Source organism: Chlamydotis macqueenii, chromosome 10, assembly GCF_036417535.1.
Source record: "Chlamydotis macqueenii isolate bChlMac1 chromosome 10, bChlMac1.mat, whole genome shotgun sequence".
NCBI classification, from domain to species: domain Eukaryota; kingdom Metazoa; phylum Chordata; class Aves; order Otidiformes; family Otididae; genus Chlamydotis; species Chlamydotis macqueenii.
Window position 1 is genome coordinate 1,466,588 of NC_141565.1, and position 19,864 is coordinate 1,486,451.

Consider the following 19,864-nt stretch of genomic DNA (forward strand, 5'->3'; position numbering starts at 1 on the left):
TGTTTTGTGCAGGAAAGCTTGTCTAAGCAGTGTGACTTGTGCTTAATTACAAGCCAGTTTCCTTTTAGAATAGCAAGATAGAAATACTCAGTAAGTGGTAGAAGTTATATTAGTTTGTACCAGAGTAAAGGCTCGTGTCCTGTTTAGGACAGTGTGGAAGTAAGTAAGTTTGTGGGCCATGGATACTTCGGTAAGCGTTGGGTTTGAGAAGAAAGGCAGTAGTGAACATTTTTACATGTTTGGTTGGAGAACACATCTCTACTTACTTCTGGTGGAAGTGCTTTTGTCGAGAAAAGCCATATTGAACTTTCATTAAAGTGCCTGGGCATTTCTGTCCAAATATGTATTTATATATTTTTAACTTCTCTGACAGGAAGGCTTAAGCCAACTGCCAGTTTTTGTAGTGGAGTCAGAGTGAAAGCTGAAACGCAAGGATACACAACCCTTGTTGTTAGTTACACCCATGGTCATGTCCACCTCAGCGCCAGCATCACCATTGCTGCTTATCTACCATTAAAAGTAAGTCTGTTTTCACTGTTCCTAAAGCATCCGTCACTTAAAATGCCTTTAAATGAAAAATACCAAGTTGATATTATGTAATGAGTATGTTTATAAAAAAATGAGGTGAGTGGTTGATTCATAGCAAAAATGTTATTGTCTGTTTTGGGGAATTGTGTTTCAAGCTAACCGTAGAGGAGTGAGCAGTGTGGTGGTGAACTAACAGATTGTTGAAACTTCTGAAGCAGAAAGTGAATTTAATATTCTTGCCCATTTTTCAGACTTTTGGCAAAAAAAGTCACAATTGCTGTCATCTGAAGAAATATGCAGGACAGTAACAGGAGTCAGCCCTCATGCGAATGAGGATGTATATCTTCTTTTGCACAGCACACCTGAATTAGTAAATTAATTCACAGCAGACTCCAGATGAGTTGAAAATTATGTGAGACTGAAATAGTTTGGTTTTTGACTGTCCATTAGTTGATTAAAAATTGGCTTAATAGGGTAATAAAGGGGCAGTCACAATTCTGTGTTGTGGTGGGCTGACCCTGGCTGGACGTCAGGTGCCCACCAAAGCCGCTGTATCGCTGCCCTCCTCAGCTAGACGGGAGAAAATATAACAAGAGGCTCATGGGTCGAGATAAGGATGGGGAGAGATCGCTCACCAGTTACCATCACAGGCAAAACAGACTCAACTTGGGGAAATTAATTTATTGCCAATCAAATCAGAGTAGGGTAATAAGAAATTACCCCCTTGACTGGTGGTGGGTCTGTCTGGGAGCTGACTGGCGTTGGCTGTGTCGTACATAGGTTAAGCTTATGGCAGCTTCTCACAAAAGCCACCCCATAGCTCCCCAGCAACCAAAACCTTGCCATGCAAACCAAATACGTGAGTCCATAATGGCAAGTGAAAGTAGACCTGGCTTGTGATTTCTGCTTTCATAGGACATAAACTAATTTTTGCAAGAAAGCAACACTGACTTGCCTACATGGCACGTGCTTTTCCACTACAATTGACAGAAACATATTTCACTGTTGGACAGCTCACTAAAGAAAAGAGGAAGAAAGAACCTGAGTATGGAGTCAGTATGTGGAAATACAAAACAGTAGGCTTATGTTATGCTCCTCTTCACAGATCTCTCACTGAACCTGTAAAGCTGAGCTCTGATACGTTTCATCGTAGCTTTTTTCCCCCAAGTCTGGAACAAAAGTTCATGCAAATCATACAAATTTATGACTAATGATGATTTTACTTTTTAAATATGCTTTTCTGTCAAATATCTTAAATAGCTGGCTGTAATTATTTGAAGATGCTGTGACATCCTAAGCAGAGCGTGTAAACTTTCTATTAGTGGCAGCAATGCAAGAGAGAGCCATAGTCTCTTTAGTTAGAAGTGTTTTCATATGTGTGCCATAAGTCCCGCTTATTAGCAAAGCCCTTTGAGATGTTGTAACACTGCTTTTCATATACAAAGTTAAATGATTCTAGGGTCCTTAACAGAGCCAATACATCATTACAAGGGGGTAGATTAAGTGCCCTTTTAAAAAACAAATAATGTGTGCTTAGCTGTCACAGTGAAGAACTTATTTTTCTTTGAAGTGTGGAACAGTGACTTCCATGTTCTTTTCCTTCCTTTCTGCAGAGTGAAATATTTCTGATGCCTAGAAATGGAAGGCAGCATTTTTCTGTCAGATGGCTATTTTAAAAAAATAATAACGATAACATAAAAAGTGGGAGAAAGATAAACAGGAGTCAAAGGGCAGGCAGACACTTGAGACTAAATCCCACAGATTTCCGATGGGTTTTTACTGTTCTATTACAAATATAATCACGGAGTAAATGGGAGGAAAGAGGAACATTTATGCCAGCCCTTCCCATGCCTTCCCTCTCTCCCTGCCAAAACACACCTATGGAAGGGATGGAACCATCCTGCTGTTTCTTTCTGAACTCCTAAGTAATATAATGTTGTGGAACACAACCTACTATCGTTATTGTGTATTAAAATGTCAGGTTGATTTCTGTGACGATAAATGGCACAGGCTGTCCCAGTGATGCACATCGACTGTAGAATTTATTGTAGAGGTTTGAAGTAAAACTTGTGTAGGAGGACAATAATTACATGCACAGAACTGTGCTGGAGAGAGCACTGTCAAGCGAAAGGATTTTAAAGAGTAAAATTTGACATGATTTCATTCATTTAAAGTACTGTATCTTTTAAAAATGTAGCAGAATACTCTCTCTGCGTGTGCTCAGAAGAGTAAGAGTCTCTTGCTGTAACTCTTCATGATAGAGATGTGATTAGAATGTAGTTAAAACTTTTCTTCAGATCCATGGGTTCCATTTAATATCATCCAGCTGGACAGAATTCTTGTAGGTGATGCTAATTATTTTGGTACAACTCTGTTCTTAACCATGCTTACAAACCACCGTATGGGAGAAATCGTAGCCTAATCAAAGTAACACAGATAGCTCTTCCATTAAGAAGAAAGTTTCTTCTGCAAAGTACAGCCAAACTATGTGTAAATGAAATCATTAATTTGTAACTGTCATTTATTGCAGACTATTGACCCTCCATCTGTTGCTTTAGTGACTTTGGGTTCCTCTAAAGACATGTTATTTGAAGGAGGACCTAGACCATGGGTACAAGAACCTTCAAAGTTCTTCAGGAACATCACTGCTGAGGACACAGAAAGTATTGCCCTGTCTTTTTTTGGACCTCCTACATCTCGAAATAACATCCAGCATTGGGTTAGAGTGTCTTGCAAAAGCCTGGGAGAACAAGTAAGTGCCAGAAGGTATTTGTATTGCCCTCCGTCAAACACTGAGCTAAGGCGGCTGAGAACAGGCTTCAGACAGATTTATGATACCATATACCTTTTATATAACAAGTAGTTTTTATAATAAGCCAGTAAAGAACATGGGTAAGTACATTGCTTATGCATTGTGATGCTGGTACAGGATTTAGAGTGAGCATTTTATAACATGGTGTTATACGGTGCTTTATGGTGGGTTTATTGCAGTATAAAGCCGAGTCACAGAAATCTTGCATTGTAGGGTGCATTAAACACATCCTCATAAGTGCAACTTCAGTTTGCATAAGTGGAATCAGAGCAGAAGGTTACTGCAGTAAACTGACTCTTCTGTCTGACCTGCTCCTCTTAACCAAGTTACCTTCCTGTGTAATTCTGTTTATCCAAACAAATGACAGCCCTGTGAATTTACTGCTCTGATATTTGCGCAGGCTTTGTGATAGTGGCTGTAGTCATTTTCCACCTGGTCTTGTTTTCTCCAACATGCAGAAGCGATTTATCCTGCCTTACTCACCCTGGCCAGTTTATAAAGCATTTAGCTTTGATTTAATGTTTTTCTCCTGTAACTCTGCAAGGCCTGAGCATTTTGGGCTGGCTGCCAAATTGTTTAACTGGTTTCCACAGTGGACACTGTACAAAGTGTAGCTATTTCTGTAAGTGCAAATTCAGAAAAGAAAAACATTTTCTTGTTGTTGCTGTCTATGACTGTGTGTGCATTGGTCGGTTGTCCTCAGTGTTGTCCAGAAAAGACTGCATCTGCCTGGCTCTGGCCAGCATCAGTGCAAGGGTGGATGGGGCAGGTAGCTAGAGCTACCTCAGCCTGCTGGGTTGGCCTTCTCTGCATTTACATCTGCTTTATTTTGTTGAGGGCTAAAAAAGGAATGTAAAATAAACCAGAGAATGTTTTTAAACACACTGAAGTGACTATCAATATTGTCTTTGGTCTGTTCTCTTCTCACTCTGCTAGAAAAACACTTGCCTGTTAGCTTTTTAAGTTACAAAAGATCTGTTGTTTGAATCAAGTTTGATAGTAATAAACATGAATACCTGGGAAAAGTTCCCAGGAATAGTGCTTTGGTAATGGTATAGAACTGTTCTTGAAACATGCACCTCCTTTTACATCTTTCTGTATATTAATGGGGCTGTAAATCCCCAAGAATCACATTTTTACATGTTCATTCTGACATCAGAGTGTGACTGAGATGTGTGAAACAGAACATGCCTGAGCTCAGTAGTCCTTTTCTCTCTCCTCACTTGCCTGTTTTCATAATTGTACAGGTTATTGCCTTAACAGTTGGGAACAACCCCACAATCACCAACCCTTTCCCAGCAGTTGAGCCTGCTGTTGTGAAGTTCATCTGTGCTGTTCCTTCGCGACTCACTTTGACTCCTGTTTATGCAAGTCCTCAGCTTGATGTCTCCTGCCCTTTGCTGCAACAAAACAAGCAAGTGGTGAGTCTGAGAAGTGACAGGAAAATAAAGTGTTCTTTTAACTTAAAAATCAGTGTTTGGACCTCCGCATAAAGCATCTGACTTGCTGCAAGAGTAGCAGTAACTCTAGTGCTGTGGGCCACTCTGGTATCCTTGTCTACTTCTGCAGAGAGCAGTCTGGATGGCTTTCCTACAGTGATTGTTCGAACAGGTTTGTAAAGGGACCTACTAGAAAAAAGGAGTGTATGTAAAAGCATTTGGATTGTGGCTTCTCGCAAAAGTGTCGCTGTGAGGAAGCCTTTCTGACTCTTGAAATAAACTTCTTTTTTGATTTAAAAAAGGAAGGAAGAGGGCAATGTTCCCAGTAGCTGTGAATAAGGAAGGTACTTCTTCCATATACCACTTCATTCTAGTCTTAACTATTCCATTGAGTGTACAGAGATATATTTTACTATACACATATTATTACAGGAGTGTTCATTTGTGCGTGCCTTTATTAACACCGCTGACATGAAGATGCCTACGTAAGCATGTACAGCGAGTGTTGTTCAGTGACATCGGATGTGTTCAGCTTTGCAAATACGAGTCATGACAGTGGAGAATGCATATGTGTAGATTATCAAGCATAAAGAACTTTCTTGTATGTTCTAAAGAGTGCCATCACGTGTTTGCTGCTGAGTAAACTGTGTGTTTTGTCATATTAATATTACCAGGCAAATATAAAAGTCATTCTCCTTTCATAGAACTGCAATGTGTTGGTTGATGAATCATTTTAAGTAACTTCTATGCAATAATAGGATGAGAAGACTTTTACATACTGACATCACTTCAGAGGTCACCTGTTTTTCTAGATGCGTTGTGTGTCAGACTACATCAGTGCACTGCTATCGCTCATGCATTTCTCAAGGTGAACACTAGAATTTTGAGCTGTGTCTTCTGACAAATAGCAGTGTTATTCCTAACTTGTTTGAATTCCAGAGACAATGTAGTTGAGCTGTGTGGTTCAGTTTTTGTTTTTTATCCCCCAAAAAAAGCCCACCCTCCCAACCCCCCAAAAAAACCCATTGCAGCTGAAGTACACCTTAATGACTTTGGATTGATGGCTCATTTTAATGACCACTGCTCATGTAATAAGTGTTACAACAAATCTCATGGAACTCTTCTTTTAACGATTAAAAAAATCCTCTTGCATCTGGTGAGTTCCAAGTATTCATTCTTTTGCAGGTTCCTGTTTCGAATTACCACAATCCAGTATTGGATTTGGCTGCGTATGACCAACAGGGCAGTAAATTTGATAACTTCAGTTCTCTCAGTGTTATCTGGGAATCCACAAAAATGTCCTTAGCTAATATTGAGCCTGATATGCCAATGGAGCTGACTCTGAAAGAAGATGGAAGTGGTCAAAAGAAAATGCACGGTATGAATTAATTTAGTAAGCATTTTGTTATTTGAAGAAGGTCAGGACTAAATCTACTTGATAACGTCTGTGCTTGATTAAAGAAATTATCCTAATCTGCAGTCATATTTCAGCTTATCCTCTACATGCATTTTAAGTGTGCATTGTTTTGAGGGGGGTTGGGAGGGTGGGGAGAAAAAAAAAAAAACAAGCAAGGAAAAAAACCCACAAACCACAACCAGACACAGTACCTAGAACCTGTCTTGGGGGAGAAAAGCCTTGTCTGTTTAGAGTGATAATGAAAGAAATTAACAGTGTAGATTTCATCTTTTTCTTCCCCATAGTCAGATTTATTTGACTTCTTGTTTGATTCTAGGCTTACAAACTGTTCTAGTTCATCGTGAGTCTGGAACAACTGCCATCTCTGCAAGTGCAACAGGATACCAGCAATCCCATCTCAAGGCAGCTCAAGTGAAAATACCGGTACTCGGAACTCTTTTTTTTGTTGCCATTTTGCTGTGACACTTAATGTGTAGTGTTCCTGCGTATTTATTTCCTCGGTGCATCGTAATGTAAAAACAAGGCAGCTCCACAGCTGATTCTGAGGACAGGTTCATACCACAACGTTTTTTTATAACGTTAATGGCTTTTCCTACTTTCCTCTGCACTATGTGCTGCTATCCATACCATATATACATCCAATTCCTTTTAAAATTTTTTTTAAGTATCTGAGCAAGGGGATTACTAAGCATTGTTTCAGTTGGTTTAGTTTCGATTTAGGTTTTTTAATAAATTGAATTTAGTCCTTCACTAAAGCAACCGTGTGCTTAGTACAGCTGTCACTGGGGAAAGTAGAAGTATGATTTCCACTGCAAAACTGGGTAGAAGGGTTCTGCGTGAGGAAAGCAAAAGCTGGCCTCGTGTCCTCATACGGACCGTATGTAAAATCTGGGCTCTGACTAATACTTCTTCTTTCCCCCTTTGCTCTTAACATTGGTCTTACAGAAGAGAGACACTACTGATCTGTACAGTGCCAGCCATAAGCCTAGGCTCTAGTTTTACAAGTCGTTAGCCACTCCCTTAAATAATTTGTAGATACTCACACAGGGAAAAACAACAGCAGAAAGTAGTGATGAGGAACAAAGAAGGCAGATGTAAACAGATGGCAGTTTTGGGGTTTTGTTTTGGTGGGTTTTGTTGGGGTTTTTTTGTTTCTTTTTTTTTTTTTTTTTTTTTTTTTTTTTTTTTTTTTTAACTGAAGATAAAGGCAAGTTTCAGCTTGTGGAATAGCTTCATGTGCGTGGTAACTAACTCTTCAAATATCCTGCTTCACTAAATTGAAGTTCTGTGTAATTTCATTAAGCAAGATTTAAGTGTATTTTGACTATATGCAGTTCTGAGTGATGTACCATGGATATAGAGTTGAGACAAAGTAAAATATGGAGCTAGAGGTTATAGTATTTTTAATTCAAAGCAGGTAACAGATGGGCACTAGTAATGTGAAATATCCGATAGCCTAGATTTCTGTCGGTATGTCCAAAATTTGGCATCTGGATAGTAAATTTGTTTGGAAGATGATCTGTATTAACAGTTGGTTCTTGTCTTTTCAGTGAAGTTTCCAATCTGTCCTTGTTGGGAAGCATGGTGTAGATCTCTTTCCACTGAAGAATTTGACTATAACTTAGTCCAAATTACCAGATTAGAGACACAGTTAATTTGCCTCCTAAGATATTTGGTTCGGTATCTTTTTTTTATCTTAAGAATACTGAGTTATGAGAAGAACACTTGATGTTCTGCAATAATTTTGTAGTTTAATGTGCTCTACTTTATTAAACTGATATTCAACATTCTTATATTTAGAGATAACTAGAAAAGTGAATTCTCTAATCTTAGCCTCAAGTTCAGAGAAGTTTATTGTATTTCAGTGTCGGATACATACATGTGAAATGGCACTGGAGTTCTCTTATGTTCTGGTCTCTGTGTTTAAGTTTGGGAGGAGTCTTTTTGGTAGCTGAAGAGCAGTTGTAGATAACACTTCTGCTGGAGTTACATAGGCTCATGTCTTGTTTCTTTAGATTAGGTAATTTGTCTGCTTTTTTCAAATACATTAGAAACAGATTGCTATACTCTGCTTTCAGACCTGTCCATACTTCATTCTTACAGACAAAATCTCAAAAATATCATAGTGTATTAAGGTGTCTTGATCATTGTTCTGTGTTGAAGTGGAGCATCCTATTATGCTATTAGGGGAAGATGACATCCTTTCTACATCAAGGAAATAATTCTGCTAATTAGGTGAAATGGGTAGATAATACTAACTTCCTCTAAAAACATTTTCCCTCTCTAAGCTAATATTATTATGAGTAAATGATTAAACTTGCATCTGGTCCAGTGTTTATGTACTTTAAGGAAGGATTTCTTTTGGTGGCCTGCTAGGAAGAATCCTAAAAAGATGATCTCGAAGTAGAAGAAAATGTTCTGTCTCATCATTTTGCATGAACTTATAACATGTCTCTGAGTTAATATCCCATCTGTGTGTGTCAGACTGGTCCTGCTACATCTTTAACGTGTAAGTCTTTGTTCTTTGTCTCGGTCAGAGATGCAGAATACAACAGCGTGGTGTGTCCTTGACCTTACCTGCAGAAGAGAGCTAGCAGCTGAGCCAATTACTAGATCTTGTGGACATTTTATTAACCCAGACTTCTGCAGCTCTGGCTCTGTGTTCGTCTGCTTTAAGCATCCTTCCCTCCGTATACAAGAGACTTGCACTCTTTTCTGACTCTTAGTGTTTGCTGTAACAGCTAAACTTGTTTCTTTCAGTACGAACCTCTCCTACCGGTGTCTGCCACTATTGAACTGATACTAGTGGAAGATGTAAAAGTGAACCCTACCGATGTCTTCATTTACAATCACCCCGACGTACAGGTATGGAATTATTCTGCTGCTTTCTAACTGCAGGGAGGAAAACATAGAAAATTATATGATAGGTGTAGGGATACCAGTTTTAACAGTGTACTAGAAAGATGCTGTCTAATTTTGGATGCTGTTCTGGTTTTGCAGGCAGAACTTCTCATCAAAGAAGGTTCTGGGTATTTTATTATTAATACCAGTGTTGCAAATGTTATAAGAGTGGCTCATGAGGAAACTAAAAATATTGCTTTGGTGAGTAAATAATTTTGTTATTTTATGTCTTTGGGGTTATCTGCATATCATTCTGCACTTTGATCGCTGTTGGTCATTTCCCAGTACACGTGGATCGAAAGGCAGTAACTGACTCCTGGCTATGCCAGCCTGTCAGAGGCAAGCGTCAGGCGGTGGATATTGCACTAGCGATTTCAGAGGTAGGAAGTTGTTTCACTACAGTTGTGGTGCATATGTATAATCTGTACAAGATAAAAGCCAGTACCAAGTTGTTCTTTACCCATTACAATTTGCAGTAAGATGTTCCTGATTTCATACACACAAAATGAAAAAACAATGGGACAGTTATTCAGGACTGGTATACAAAAGATTGATTAGTTTCTAGAATAATATTGGAACATTTGTTGTAGGCCAGTACTTCTGAAACCTTCAAATTCTTCTTCCAGTGCTATTTCAGGATATTTCGTGAATAAATGTCTCTTAAGTAGTTGACTTCTGATCTCCCTATTAAATTTTTTGTGTACTTTTCCACTCAGAGATGCAACTAAGCTACAGTTGTGCTTGACTTCACAGAGGCTGAGGATATGAGATGCATTCTGCAAATAAAACTAGATATTTGCACTGTAGCTTTCATTAGACAAGAATTGGAAGTGACACAAGTTGTTTTAAAGAGTAGTCTTTACAAATGTATAATTTACAGATTTATCTTGTAATAAAGATAAAATACCAGGATAAAGTTGTTAAATAATGATGATAAAGGTGGATATTTCTTTCATTGCTGAGGATAGGGAAAGTATTGGTGAAATATTTTTATTTTCTTGAACTGTTGAAAGTGTAAGGTGGGAATATTTTTTTCCAAACCGAGTCATCTGGGCACAGAGGTGGGGGAAGAGTAGACAAGATGAGCTTGTTTGTACATTGTGTACTGTTTCAATTCTTCAGTTTTTCAGGTCTCCCTCATGGGTGTAGCAGTGCTTTAACTGATGTACACAAGGTAATTACAGAGTAGAGCAGTGAACTTAAGTAGTGGAACAGCGCCAGCAAGATAGGCTTTATGAAGAACAAAAATAAATTTATTTTAACTACCTGTCAGATTAAAGGAGAGAAAACTCCACTTTTAAACACATTTAAAAACCATTAAAAAAAACCCCACAAATGCAACACACACACCCCCTCAACTTCCTACATTTTAAAAGTGTTTTAATTCTGCGTGCTAAGCTTGAGTTAACTGCCAGAATTGCCTATGAATTTTTCTTTCTATGGAAGCCAGCAGAACGGTCTGTGCAGAAAATTGGCGAATTCCAGTCTGTGCCAGGATGATGCTGTGGCAGATATCAGTGGAGCCAAGTTGATACAGGATGGTTTGATAGTAAATTATTCTGAGAAACTAAACTCCAGTTATCTAGAGCAGTTATTCTGAGACTTCTTACTGGGACTGCCAAGGATAAATTCTGTACCTTTTACTCTCTTTTTGACATGGCAGCTCTTCTGGACATGAATAGTAGCATGGGAGAAGAGCAGACGGCGGTAAACAGTGAAATCCACTGTATACTAGGGAGCTACTGGGTACCTAATGGGAGATGAGAACAGAAGAGAGAACTGGGACAGGAACAGTTCTGGAAGTTGCAGTAGCCTTGCTTTCCCTTTTGGCCCTCTGCTCTGGCAGCTGCTTCTCTCTGGTCTCCCAGCCCAAACTGAGTTCTGTGACATCTTCCTTTCTGTGGCTGTGCTGGCTACCTGCTCCAGGCCACATCTCCACTTTCCATGGCTTTGCTTTAATAAGTGCCCCTAGTGCCTGTACCACCCACCTACTTTGGGAACTGCTGCTGTTCTGAAAGCTGACATCTATTAAAACTTTATATTCCTTTCTATTTTGAGGCACAAGTAAGAGTGGTGCCCTCAAAGAACAAAATGTCAGCTCTTCCCACTGCTCTTACTGCTAACTCTTGTAGTGCTGCCAAGTAATGCTATGGATTGTATTAAATCCCTTTGAACTGGGAGGCTTGGCTGTCCATCACCCCTTGTTTCAGAGTTCATCTTTGAAAGCCGCATGAGCGCGTAGAATAGGACACCAGCTGTCTGTGCTGTCTCTGGCCACAGCGAGAGTCCCTGTGAAGGTGAAGAGAATAGTTGGGATTGTCCCTGGGGAGTGTGACAAGGTCGGGCAAATTACAAGAGAACTGCAAAGAAGATGTAAGCCACGTGTGGATGCATGGCCTTGAGAAAGTGTATGGAGACAACTTGGGGATTGGTGCCTAGTTCTGTTTGTGAGCAGAGGTCTCTCTTCATTGTTTGACTTGCACTGTGTTCTGAGAAATGTAATATGTATGTTCTTTTTATTAAAAAAAAATGAATAAAATAATAATAGAATGCCTGAATTGGCAGTCATCATCTTACCTGGAAAGATGTGCCACCAGCTTTTGGCTATTCACTCAGATTAAAAGCAGTAACTGTGAAGTATGAATCTTGTAGGAAGCAGTACCAATGCTTTATAAGCAGAGTCTGTTCTTAGGTTTTTTTTTTTTCCTTATAATTTTGTTTTTCAGTCCAGTAAGAAAAGTTGCATTGCTCTGAATGATTTATTGTGGGTTTTTTTGTCCTTCTGATGGCAGAAGGACAATAACAGGCTATCAGACTGCTTATAGATTAAGAGATGTTAATTCAGTTGCTGCTTAGAGGCCGTTTGCTCAATAGTATGACACCTTTTACATACATTTTACAACTTTACTTTTACTTCAGCGGAAGAATTATCTATGTCTGAGGGTTGGAGACGTCTGCATCCAACTACATCTGTCCTGAAAGTGATATAAATTTTATCCTATGAATGACAGACAAATGAAAATAAGAAGTGCTATAATAAAATTTTCTTTTGGCATTGCAGGTGCGTCCTCTGCTTCCAGGATCAGTGACTGTAATGATTCATGACTTGTGTTTGGCTTTCCCTGCACCAGCTAAAGCTGAAATTTATGTATCAGACATACAGGAGCTGTACGTCCGGGTTGTTGACAAGGTTAGTGGCTCTGAAACCAGCGTCATTAGCGGATCCAGACTGCCCTGGTTCCTTGTGCTGATCGTGAACGTGAAGATGAGACATGTACAAGATGAGATGATGTAGTGGTTAGGGCCCTCTGCTGCAGCTGTATGACCTTAGAGAAATAGCTTGATTTCCCTGTGCTCCTGTTTCCCAAATTTATCCTTTTAGGTTATAAGTCTTCCAGAGTATCAAGTGTCTCTTGCTTCATGTTCTGTATGGCAGTAATTTCACCTTTTGCATTTACACAGCAATATGAATTCATAATTTACATAAACACACTAATTTACGTTGACTGTTGTTTGAAGTGCATGAGAACAATTCGTTTAGGAGTAAGTTTCACCCCAAGGTCATTTTCCATATGTCATGTTTTGAAAATGAACAAGGACTACAAAAGAAGTCCAACTCATTTTACTTGCCAGCTTAGGTGCATCTTATACAAAATAAGTGTTGATATTTCTGGATATTTTAATTATGCCCTTGCCAGCTGAAAGATCTGAATTCATTTATTTAATTTGACGCTAACCATAGCTGGCAGGGATTATTCTTTGAAATCAGTGCTAATCTAACCTTAGGGCTGTATCTCTAATACTCTACTAAAAGTGTAATGTAAAATAAAATGAAAACATTTATGCTAGGAAATAAGAAAAGTTTAAATGAGAATTGACTGAATATGACTGTGTTTCAGGTGGAGATTGGAAAGACGGTTAAAGCTTATGTCAGAGTTCTGGATGACTCTAAGAAACCTTTCCTGGCTAAATACTTTGCCGTCATGGATCTAAAACTAAGGGCAGCGTCTCAGATTGTTTCACTTGTGTAAGTTAATGGATTTTTTTAAATTAATCTGCGAAGACATTCTTCAGAATAAGCAAAAAAAATGAGTAAAGATACTGGCTTGGAGGCATGGTAGTATACAATGAGTTTTTGTTTATTTTATTTTTATAAGGTTTTAATTACCTGTTAGATGTATTTTCCTGACAAGTAACTATTTTAAAATTGCCTAAGCTAACTGTCTAAATCTTGCTGACTGATGAATGAGACTGTCTTCACATGCTGTAATATTTCATGGAGCCTTATGCATCTTGGAAGCAATGACTTGACAATTAATGCCAAATGAAAAGCTCTGTGAAATATCTCATATCATCAAACTCATTCTCTCTGTTACTTAACCTTTTTAGAAACAGATATGTTAGATCATCCTATTGCCTCAAAGCTGCTTATTTTTCAAGCTCTAAACACAGTGATTAAAATAATAGCAAAAACACTTTTTGGACTGTTGATTTTTTAGTATGGAGATAATCAGTAAAAATCGCTTGACTTCATATGGGGAAGCGTATGTGCACATTTCCATGCAACACGCAGTGCTGCTTGGCTGTTCCTACACTGCTCTGTTAAACAGTGTCAAGGTACGTACTCAGGGCTTGTGCACTGTTCTCCGTACTGGTCAGGTTGCTAGAGGGTTCCCTGGCAGAGTTCCGGTCTGTACTGCTAACACTCTGGCTTCATTTTCATTTCAGGCATTTCATTTTAAGATAAAACACAGGCTACAAAGAGCCATTTTGTGATGTTCCATGTAGAACTGTGACGGTTACTTCTGTTTTACTTAAGATGATCACTTAGTCATCCTTACAATGAAACTGCTGCGCACTAACTAAGTCCTTTGCCTTTGTTACTCATGTCATTTATTCAATGAATTTCTCTATTTTAATGTATTTCTCTACTGCAGCCCACTCGATGAAGCTCCTGACGACCATACCGCTGCTTTTCTAGTGCATGGGATGGCCATTGGTCAGACTAGCCTTATGGCAACTGTTGCTGACAAAAGAGGACAAAGAATCAACTCTGCTCCGCAACAGATTGAAGTAAATAATTTCAGATTAAAATATATGTGTAAACAAAATCTGTGTTATGATAGCACAGGAACAGTATATTATAGTTACTTTATAGTCTAGTAATTAATTGGCCAGAATGATCTGTTTCCTTTTTCTGTCCAGAAGTTACCCAAATGCTAGTGTCTCAGATTTCATAGTGTTTTTAACTGCAAGTGATGAGTTAGGTTTCTACATGCTCAATTTACTGTAACTAAGCAAGTGAGGAACCAATTTTACACTTGTATGTCCTGTTTTGTGACATAATTTGTCTGGTTGAAATAGCATGAACACAAGTATTACTATTTCTGGTTTTAGGTCTTTCCCCCATTTAGACTACTGCCAAGGAAAGTGACCCTGATTATTGGAGCCATGATTCAGGTAAGGCATCGTCTTACATATTTTCTTTATTTTGTAATTTCTATTTTAAAATAAATGTATATAACTTATTTTTCATGAGTAGATATTCAACTTGGCAACTTAGTTGCATTAACACTGAACACTCCTCCTTACAAGAGTAGTTTTGTTCTTGAGCCACCTTCCATTTTACTGTATTGCCAGATCAAAGGTTTTGTATTTGTTTGTGTCAAGGGACTGTCAGCTTTCCCAGTATTAAATACCAGCGCAGCATTAATAAATCTCTCACCTCCATGCAATTAAGCATAGTGGGCAATTTTGACAAACTGAAATACAGAGCAGAGATGTACCGTGGCTGGTGAAAAGAAAGGGAGGTAAATTTTCCTGAAACTTACTGGGCTGGATGTAGCATCAGCCTGTCACAAAGCACACTGTCCGTTTTTCTGCTTAGCTCACGTTTTTCCCACTCTGACGTCCTGCAGCATGCAGGAGAAGTATGTTCTGAGATGCCCTGGGAAGGTCCAGACAACCTTTTCTTACTGAAGACTTTGTGATGCTGAGTAGGGAAAGGGTATATAGCCTGTAACATTAACCAGAACAAATATTTGAGGGGTTAATTTTGTTTGTTCTGCGTGCTGTTAATTATAGATCACTTCAGAAGGAGGTCCTCAACCTCAGTCCAACATAATTTTCTCCATCAGCGACGAGAACATTGCATCAGTGAACAGCACTGGCCTTGTCAGAGGAATGGCGATTGGGAATGGAACAGTAACAGGAGTGGTGCAAGCTGTTGATGCAGAGACAGGGAAGCTTGTCGTGGTGTCTCAGGTAATGTTTTATGATGCTGTTTGGGGGTGAAAGAGGTTCTCTTTAACTCATGAGTTTCACTCAAAAGAGGCGAATAGTCCTTTTGCGTTAGTGATGCTATCTTGTGCACTTTCCTGGTTTCCTGAAGGAGATGAAAAATCAGTGTTTCTTACTCCCTGGCCTGTGAACTTGGGCATGTGCTGACATGGGTGGTATTTCTAGCAGAGAGCTAAATCTTGCTGTACCTTAAAACAAAGCTCTCGTGATAACCCACGGAGACTTTATGAACAGTCTGATATCTTTAGCATTGATTAGTAAATCTAGAAAGCCCCATCTAAAGAAGCCTTTCTAGAACAGCAGAAAGTTGTCCTTGCCTGCATCGCCTTACAGTTTAGCAGCGTCGTACGTCAGTACAACAGGCCTGTAAGGGAGCACAAGTCCCTGGGGCTTGAGTGAGACTCAGAACAACAGAACTTGGGCCAAATCTTATGGCTCTTCATTTGAGGTCAAGGCAGGACAGCTACTGCACACTGCAGAGCTCTGCTGCTTGAAAGGTGTCACCACAGGCCAAGAGGAGACAAAGTAATTTAAAACACATATGTGTATATATATATCTGTACTTTGTAATGCAGGGGAAGCAGCCTGCCCTAATGCTGTGGCAGGAAGCAGAATGAACTTAAAAGCTGCTGCCCAATAAGGTCCAGGTCTGACCTTTCCTCCCCAGTATACAGTAGGAATAAAATCTATCAGGAATGTCAGGGTATGTGAAAAGGAGAGATCAGAGTATCACGCGTATCATCCTGTCGTTCTTTACTGTCCCATTTGCTGCTTGCCATTCTCATTTCTTTCTAATTCGCTCAATGTCTTCCTTCACCTTCTGGGTTTATTATTAGTATTATATATTATTATTAATAATCATTATTATTTATTTATTATTATTTTTAATTTTTAGGAAAAAAATTTTTACACTGAGGGTGGTGGAACACTGGCCCAGGTTGCCCAGAGAGGCGGTGGATGCCCCATCCCTGGAAACGTTCAAGGCCAGGTTGTCCGGGGCTCTGAGCAACCTGATCTGGTTGGAGATGTCCCTGCTCCTGGCAGGGGGGTTGGGCTGGGTGGGCTTTGAAGGTCCCTTCCCACCCAGATCATTCGATGATTCTATTCATCCCTCTTCTCCTGGGGACCCCTATGGTCTAGCCCCTTGCTGTCTGTCATCTCTTGGCTCTATCATTCATGTAGTCAGTAATTTTGAGCTGAGCTTTGTTTTTTGCGGTTTTTTTTGGGTTTTTTTTGTTTTGTTTTGTTTTTAATCTAGGTGATATTTTTAAATGCCATCATTCAAACACTAATGCTTTTGTAGCTTTTTGCAGTCCTACTGAACTGTGTCCATCTGTATTCTCCGTGACAAGTCACGTGCAAATCACATGGTGATAGTGATTAGATAATGGCAAAATAGTGGATAGATCCTGAAAGTGAAATCTAGTTCACATTTGACAAGTGCTTACAATGTCTTCCCTTCCTCCTTTTTAGGACAAAGTGGAAGTTGAAGTAGTACAGCTGACAGCTGTTAGAATTCGTGCACCAATTACACGAATGAAAACTGGTACACAGGTCAGTTTATTTCTGATTAGCTGTTATTGCCTTAGAATTTTGACCTGCAAGCTGTGACCGTTCTGATTAGGTCACCTGAGAATACCACTCCAACTCTGAGTGGTTCCCCGCTCTGAGGGATACCACTGCTGCTGCAGGAATGAATGTGCTGTCAGTGGAGAAGCTCCGGAGCTGAACATAGTAAAACAGAAATCAGGAGAGTGCACCTTGTACACTAGACTGCTTTTCAGAAATTCAAGTCCTGCTGAAGAAGCATAATTTAATATGGAGAAGGCTTCTCTCATCTTCATTCTGTTTGCAGTGGAGACTTTCTTCTGTTGTATGTTAAAAATCTACAGTATGTCTGCTGTATCCAGCACAACAGATACTGTTCAAATTATGATTTAATAAGTCTAGTTTTTAAGAGTCTACATTTCCCTACTACTCATTCCAGAATGGCTAGTGGTTCTAGCTCATTCGTCCCAGGTGAATGAACTGCTTTGAAGATTAAAAACTTGAAAAACTGTTTTGTGTTTGTGTTACATTGTCTTAATTTGGAGAGTTGGAAGAGGGAGGTTGATGTCCAGAGCAGAGTTAATGGGGGAGATCATCTAGGCAAAGATGTAGAAAACATAACAGTGTATGACTTTTAATTAAGATGAAGTTATTTGATGCTGCAAATGAATTCTTGAATGAATCTTTTCTGATGGAAAACTGGTACTTGTTTTCTGTAGTGCATGTAGGAAGTGAGAATAATTCAAAACTTGCTTTTTACAAGTTGGTGGTTGAGTCTTCTGCATGATACATCCTTGCAACATATAGAGCAGCCAAATAGTTTTCTTTGTAAGAAATACCATCTCTTGATCTATGGTTTTTAAGTTTAATTATTTTTGCTCTGTGCAGGTTTAGTTAGCATCCTAGAATTGCCTAAGAATGTTGGTTTCTCTGTTTCTAGATGCCAGTTTATGTAATGGGCATCACCAGTAGTCAGACTCCCTTTTCATTTGGCAACGCAGTACCGGGGTTAACGTTCCACTGGTCTGTCACAAAGAGGGACACTCTGGACATCAAGACAAGGCACAGCGAGGTAAATCGTGTGTGTGTACGTGTACTTGCATGTATGTGTATCTTAGGAAAAGGAAACTGCCACATAATGGGAATGGAGAAAATGGCTTCCACTTTCTCAGAGTCAAAGAGCGATTGTCAGCGTTGGGTGTGGTCTTCCCTCTGTATCAATGTCAGTTCTTTCCATGCGTAAAATTTTAATCGCTTTCTCCTGTGCAAGGCTTCTTTTCAGCTTCCTGCGAAATATAACTTTGCAATGGATGTTTATGGCCGAGTAAAGGGAAGAACAGGCCTGAAAGTTGTTGTGAAGGTCCTTGATCCTACAGCCAGCCAGTTTTACAACATGGCAAGAGAACTGTCTGACGAAATCCAAATTCAGGTGTGATGAAGTTCCTCACAGCTGATGTTTTAATATCTAATTCAGAGCTGAATTAAAGTCTGTATTTGAAATGCAAAGGAGTAGTTCTAGCTTGGGTTTATCTTTGAGCTCTTAATCTTGTTTACATAATGTTGTGCTGCTTGGAAACCTCCAAGTTTCCCAAGTGCTGGTAAGGTTTACACAGAACAGTCACACACTGGTGTGCCTGAATGAAATTTAGGAGTTAATTTTTGTTGTAGACCACCTGAAATGAAGGTGACTTGCGTCTTGTGGATAAGCAGTGTTAGAGCTGTAAAAGAACTTTGCTGCTGCAGCAAAGGTAAATGAAAAGTGTGTTATAGTTTTATTTGAGGAGGGTTTTTTTTTTTGTTTTGAAGGTGAAATAAATTGAAATAAATTACTTGCTGCATACAACAGTAAGCTAAAATACCTTTTATTTTCCAGGTCTTTGAAAAACTTCATCTAGTCACTCCAGAAGTAGAAGCAGAGCAGATCTTAATGTCACCAAATTCCTTTATTAAACTTCAGACAAACAGGTTAGTGATCAGTTTTCATACTGTGATTTGTGTCAACAGTTTATCAAAACCGTAAAGCAGTTCTGCTTGAAGTAAGTTGTTTCGATCTTTAAAAAAAAAAAAATCACAGTACATCCGTATAATACACAACTTCCATGGGATTAATATCTTATCTGTACTCTTGGGCTCTGTCAAATCTTGTATTAGATTGTAGCTAGAAAATTCATTGCATGTTTTGGAACTTTTAGATCCTTATTTTAAAAGATACTGAGCCAGTTAAAGCAGTAGCCTGCTTCCACTAGGGTTTTTGTGGGCGATCAAAGCTTTATGGAATATACTTCTCTGTATTTCTTACACAGAGGCTATGACTAGATTTTGAGATTAAAACGTACTTTCCAAATGAAAAATCCTTTTTACATTATCTGTTTTCAAAGACTGACATTTCAAACTCACTTCAGGCTTGAAATTTGATATTCCTAGCATAAGAATGTGCAGATATAGACAAGAGGACATATACTGAGCATGAGGCTTTAGGCCCATTTACTTTTTAAGGGGAGGGAACTGTTAGTTTCGCTGGAGCTCCAGTGACCCTGGTTATTCACCATCTGCTTTTGAAACAGTTTGTAGTCACTTACTAGTGTTGTTTTGCTGTCTCTTCTGAGCTGTTTTCCTGATTGATTAGTCATTAAGTTGCTGGATACCGGTTTGTACATTCCTTTGTCCCATTATCTTCACTATCCAGTGTTGGAGCCCCTCTGTCTGAACTCTGTCACCAAAAACAATTATACTATTGCCGAGAAAAAGGCAACTAAAATCCAGCTTTTTTCCTAGGATAGAGTATGTCTGTCTCAATGGAGGAGCCTGGGAGGGGAAAAAAAAATTTACAGATCTTTCAGAAGATATGATAAGTGATACTTAAAAGTAGCTAATGTCCCAGAATGCCCACTAATTACAGCTTATGTATTTGCTCATTTT

At 39.1% G+C, this 19,864-nt stretch overlaps 1 protein-coding gene across 1 annotated transcript in view; it reads left to right on the plus strand.

Annotated features, from left to right (window-relative positions):
- NUP210 (nucleoporin 210) overlaps nt 1–19,864 on the plus strand; it is a 65,176-nt gene that overhangs the window by 29,284 nt on the left and 16,028 nt on the right. Inside the window, exons 14-29 of the mRNA XM_086755615.1 lie at nt 374–519; nt 3,059–3,280; nt 4,588–4,761; nt 5,965–6,157; nt 6,513–6,619; nt 8,957–9,061; nt 9,197–9,298; nt 12,159–12,287; nt 12,997–13,124; nt 14,035–14,170; nt 14,495–14,557; nt 15,182–15,361; nt 16,871–16,951; nt 17,886–18,017; nt 18,216–18,374; nt 18,819–18,910. Coding sequence (XP_086611741.1) covers nt 374–519; nt 3,059–3,280; nt 4,588–4,761; nt 5,965–6,157; nt 6,513–6,619; nt 8,957–9,061; nt 9,197–9,298; nt 12,159–12,287; nt 12,997–13,124; nt 14,035–14,170; nt 14,495–14,557; nt 15,182–15,361; nt 16,871–16,951; nt 17,886–18,017; nt 18,216–18,374; nt 18,819–18,910 — 2,149 coding nt within the window. The remainder of the gene's footprint in view (nt 1–373; nt 520–3,058; nt 3,281–4,587; nt 4,762–5,964; nt 6,158–6,512; nt 6,620–8,956; nt 9,062–9,196; nt 9,299–12,158; nt 12,288–12,996; nt 13,125–14,034; nt 14,171–14,494; nt 14,558–15,181; nt 15,362–16,870; nt 16,952–17,885; nt 18,018–18,215; nt 18,375–18,818; nt 18,911–19,864) is intronic.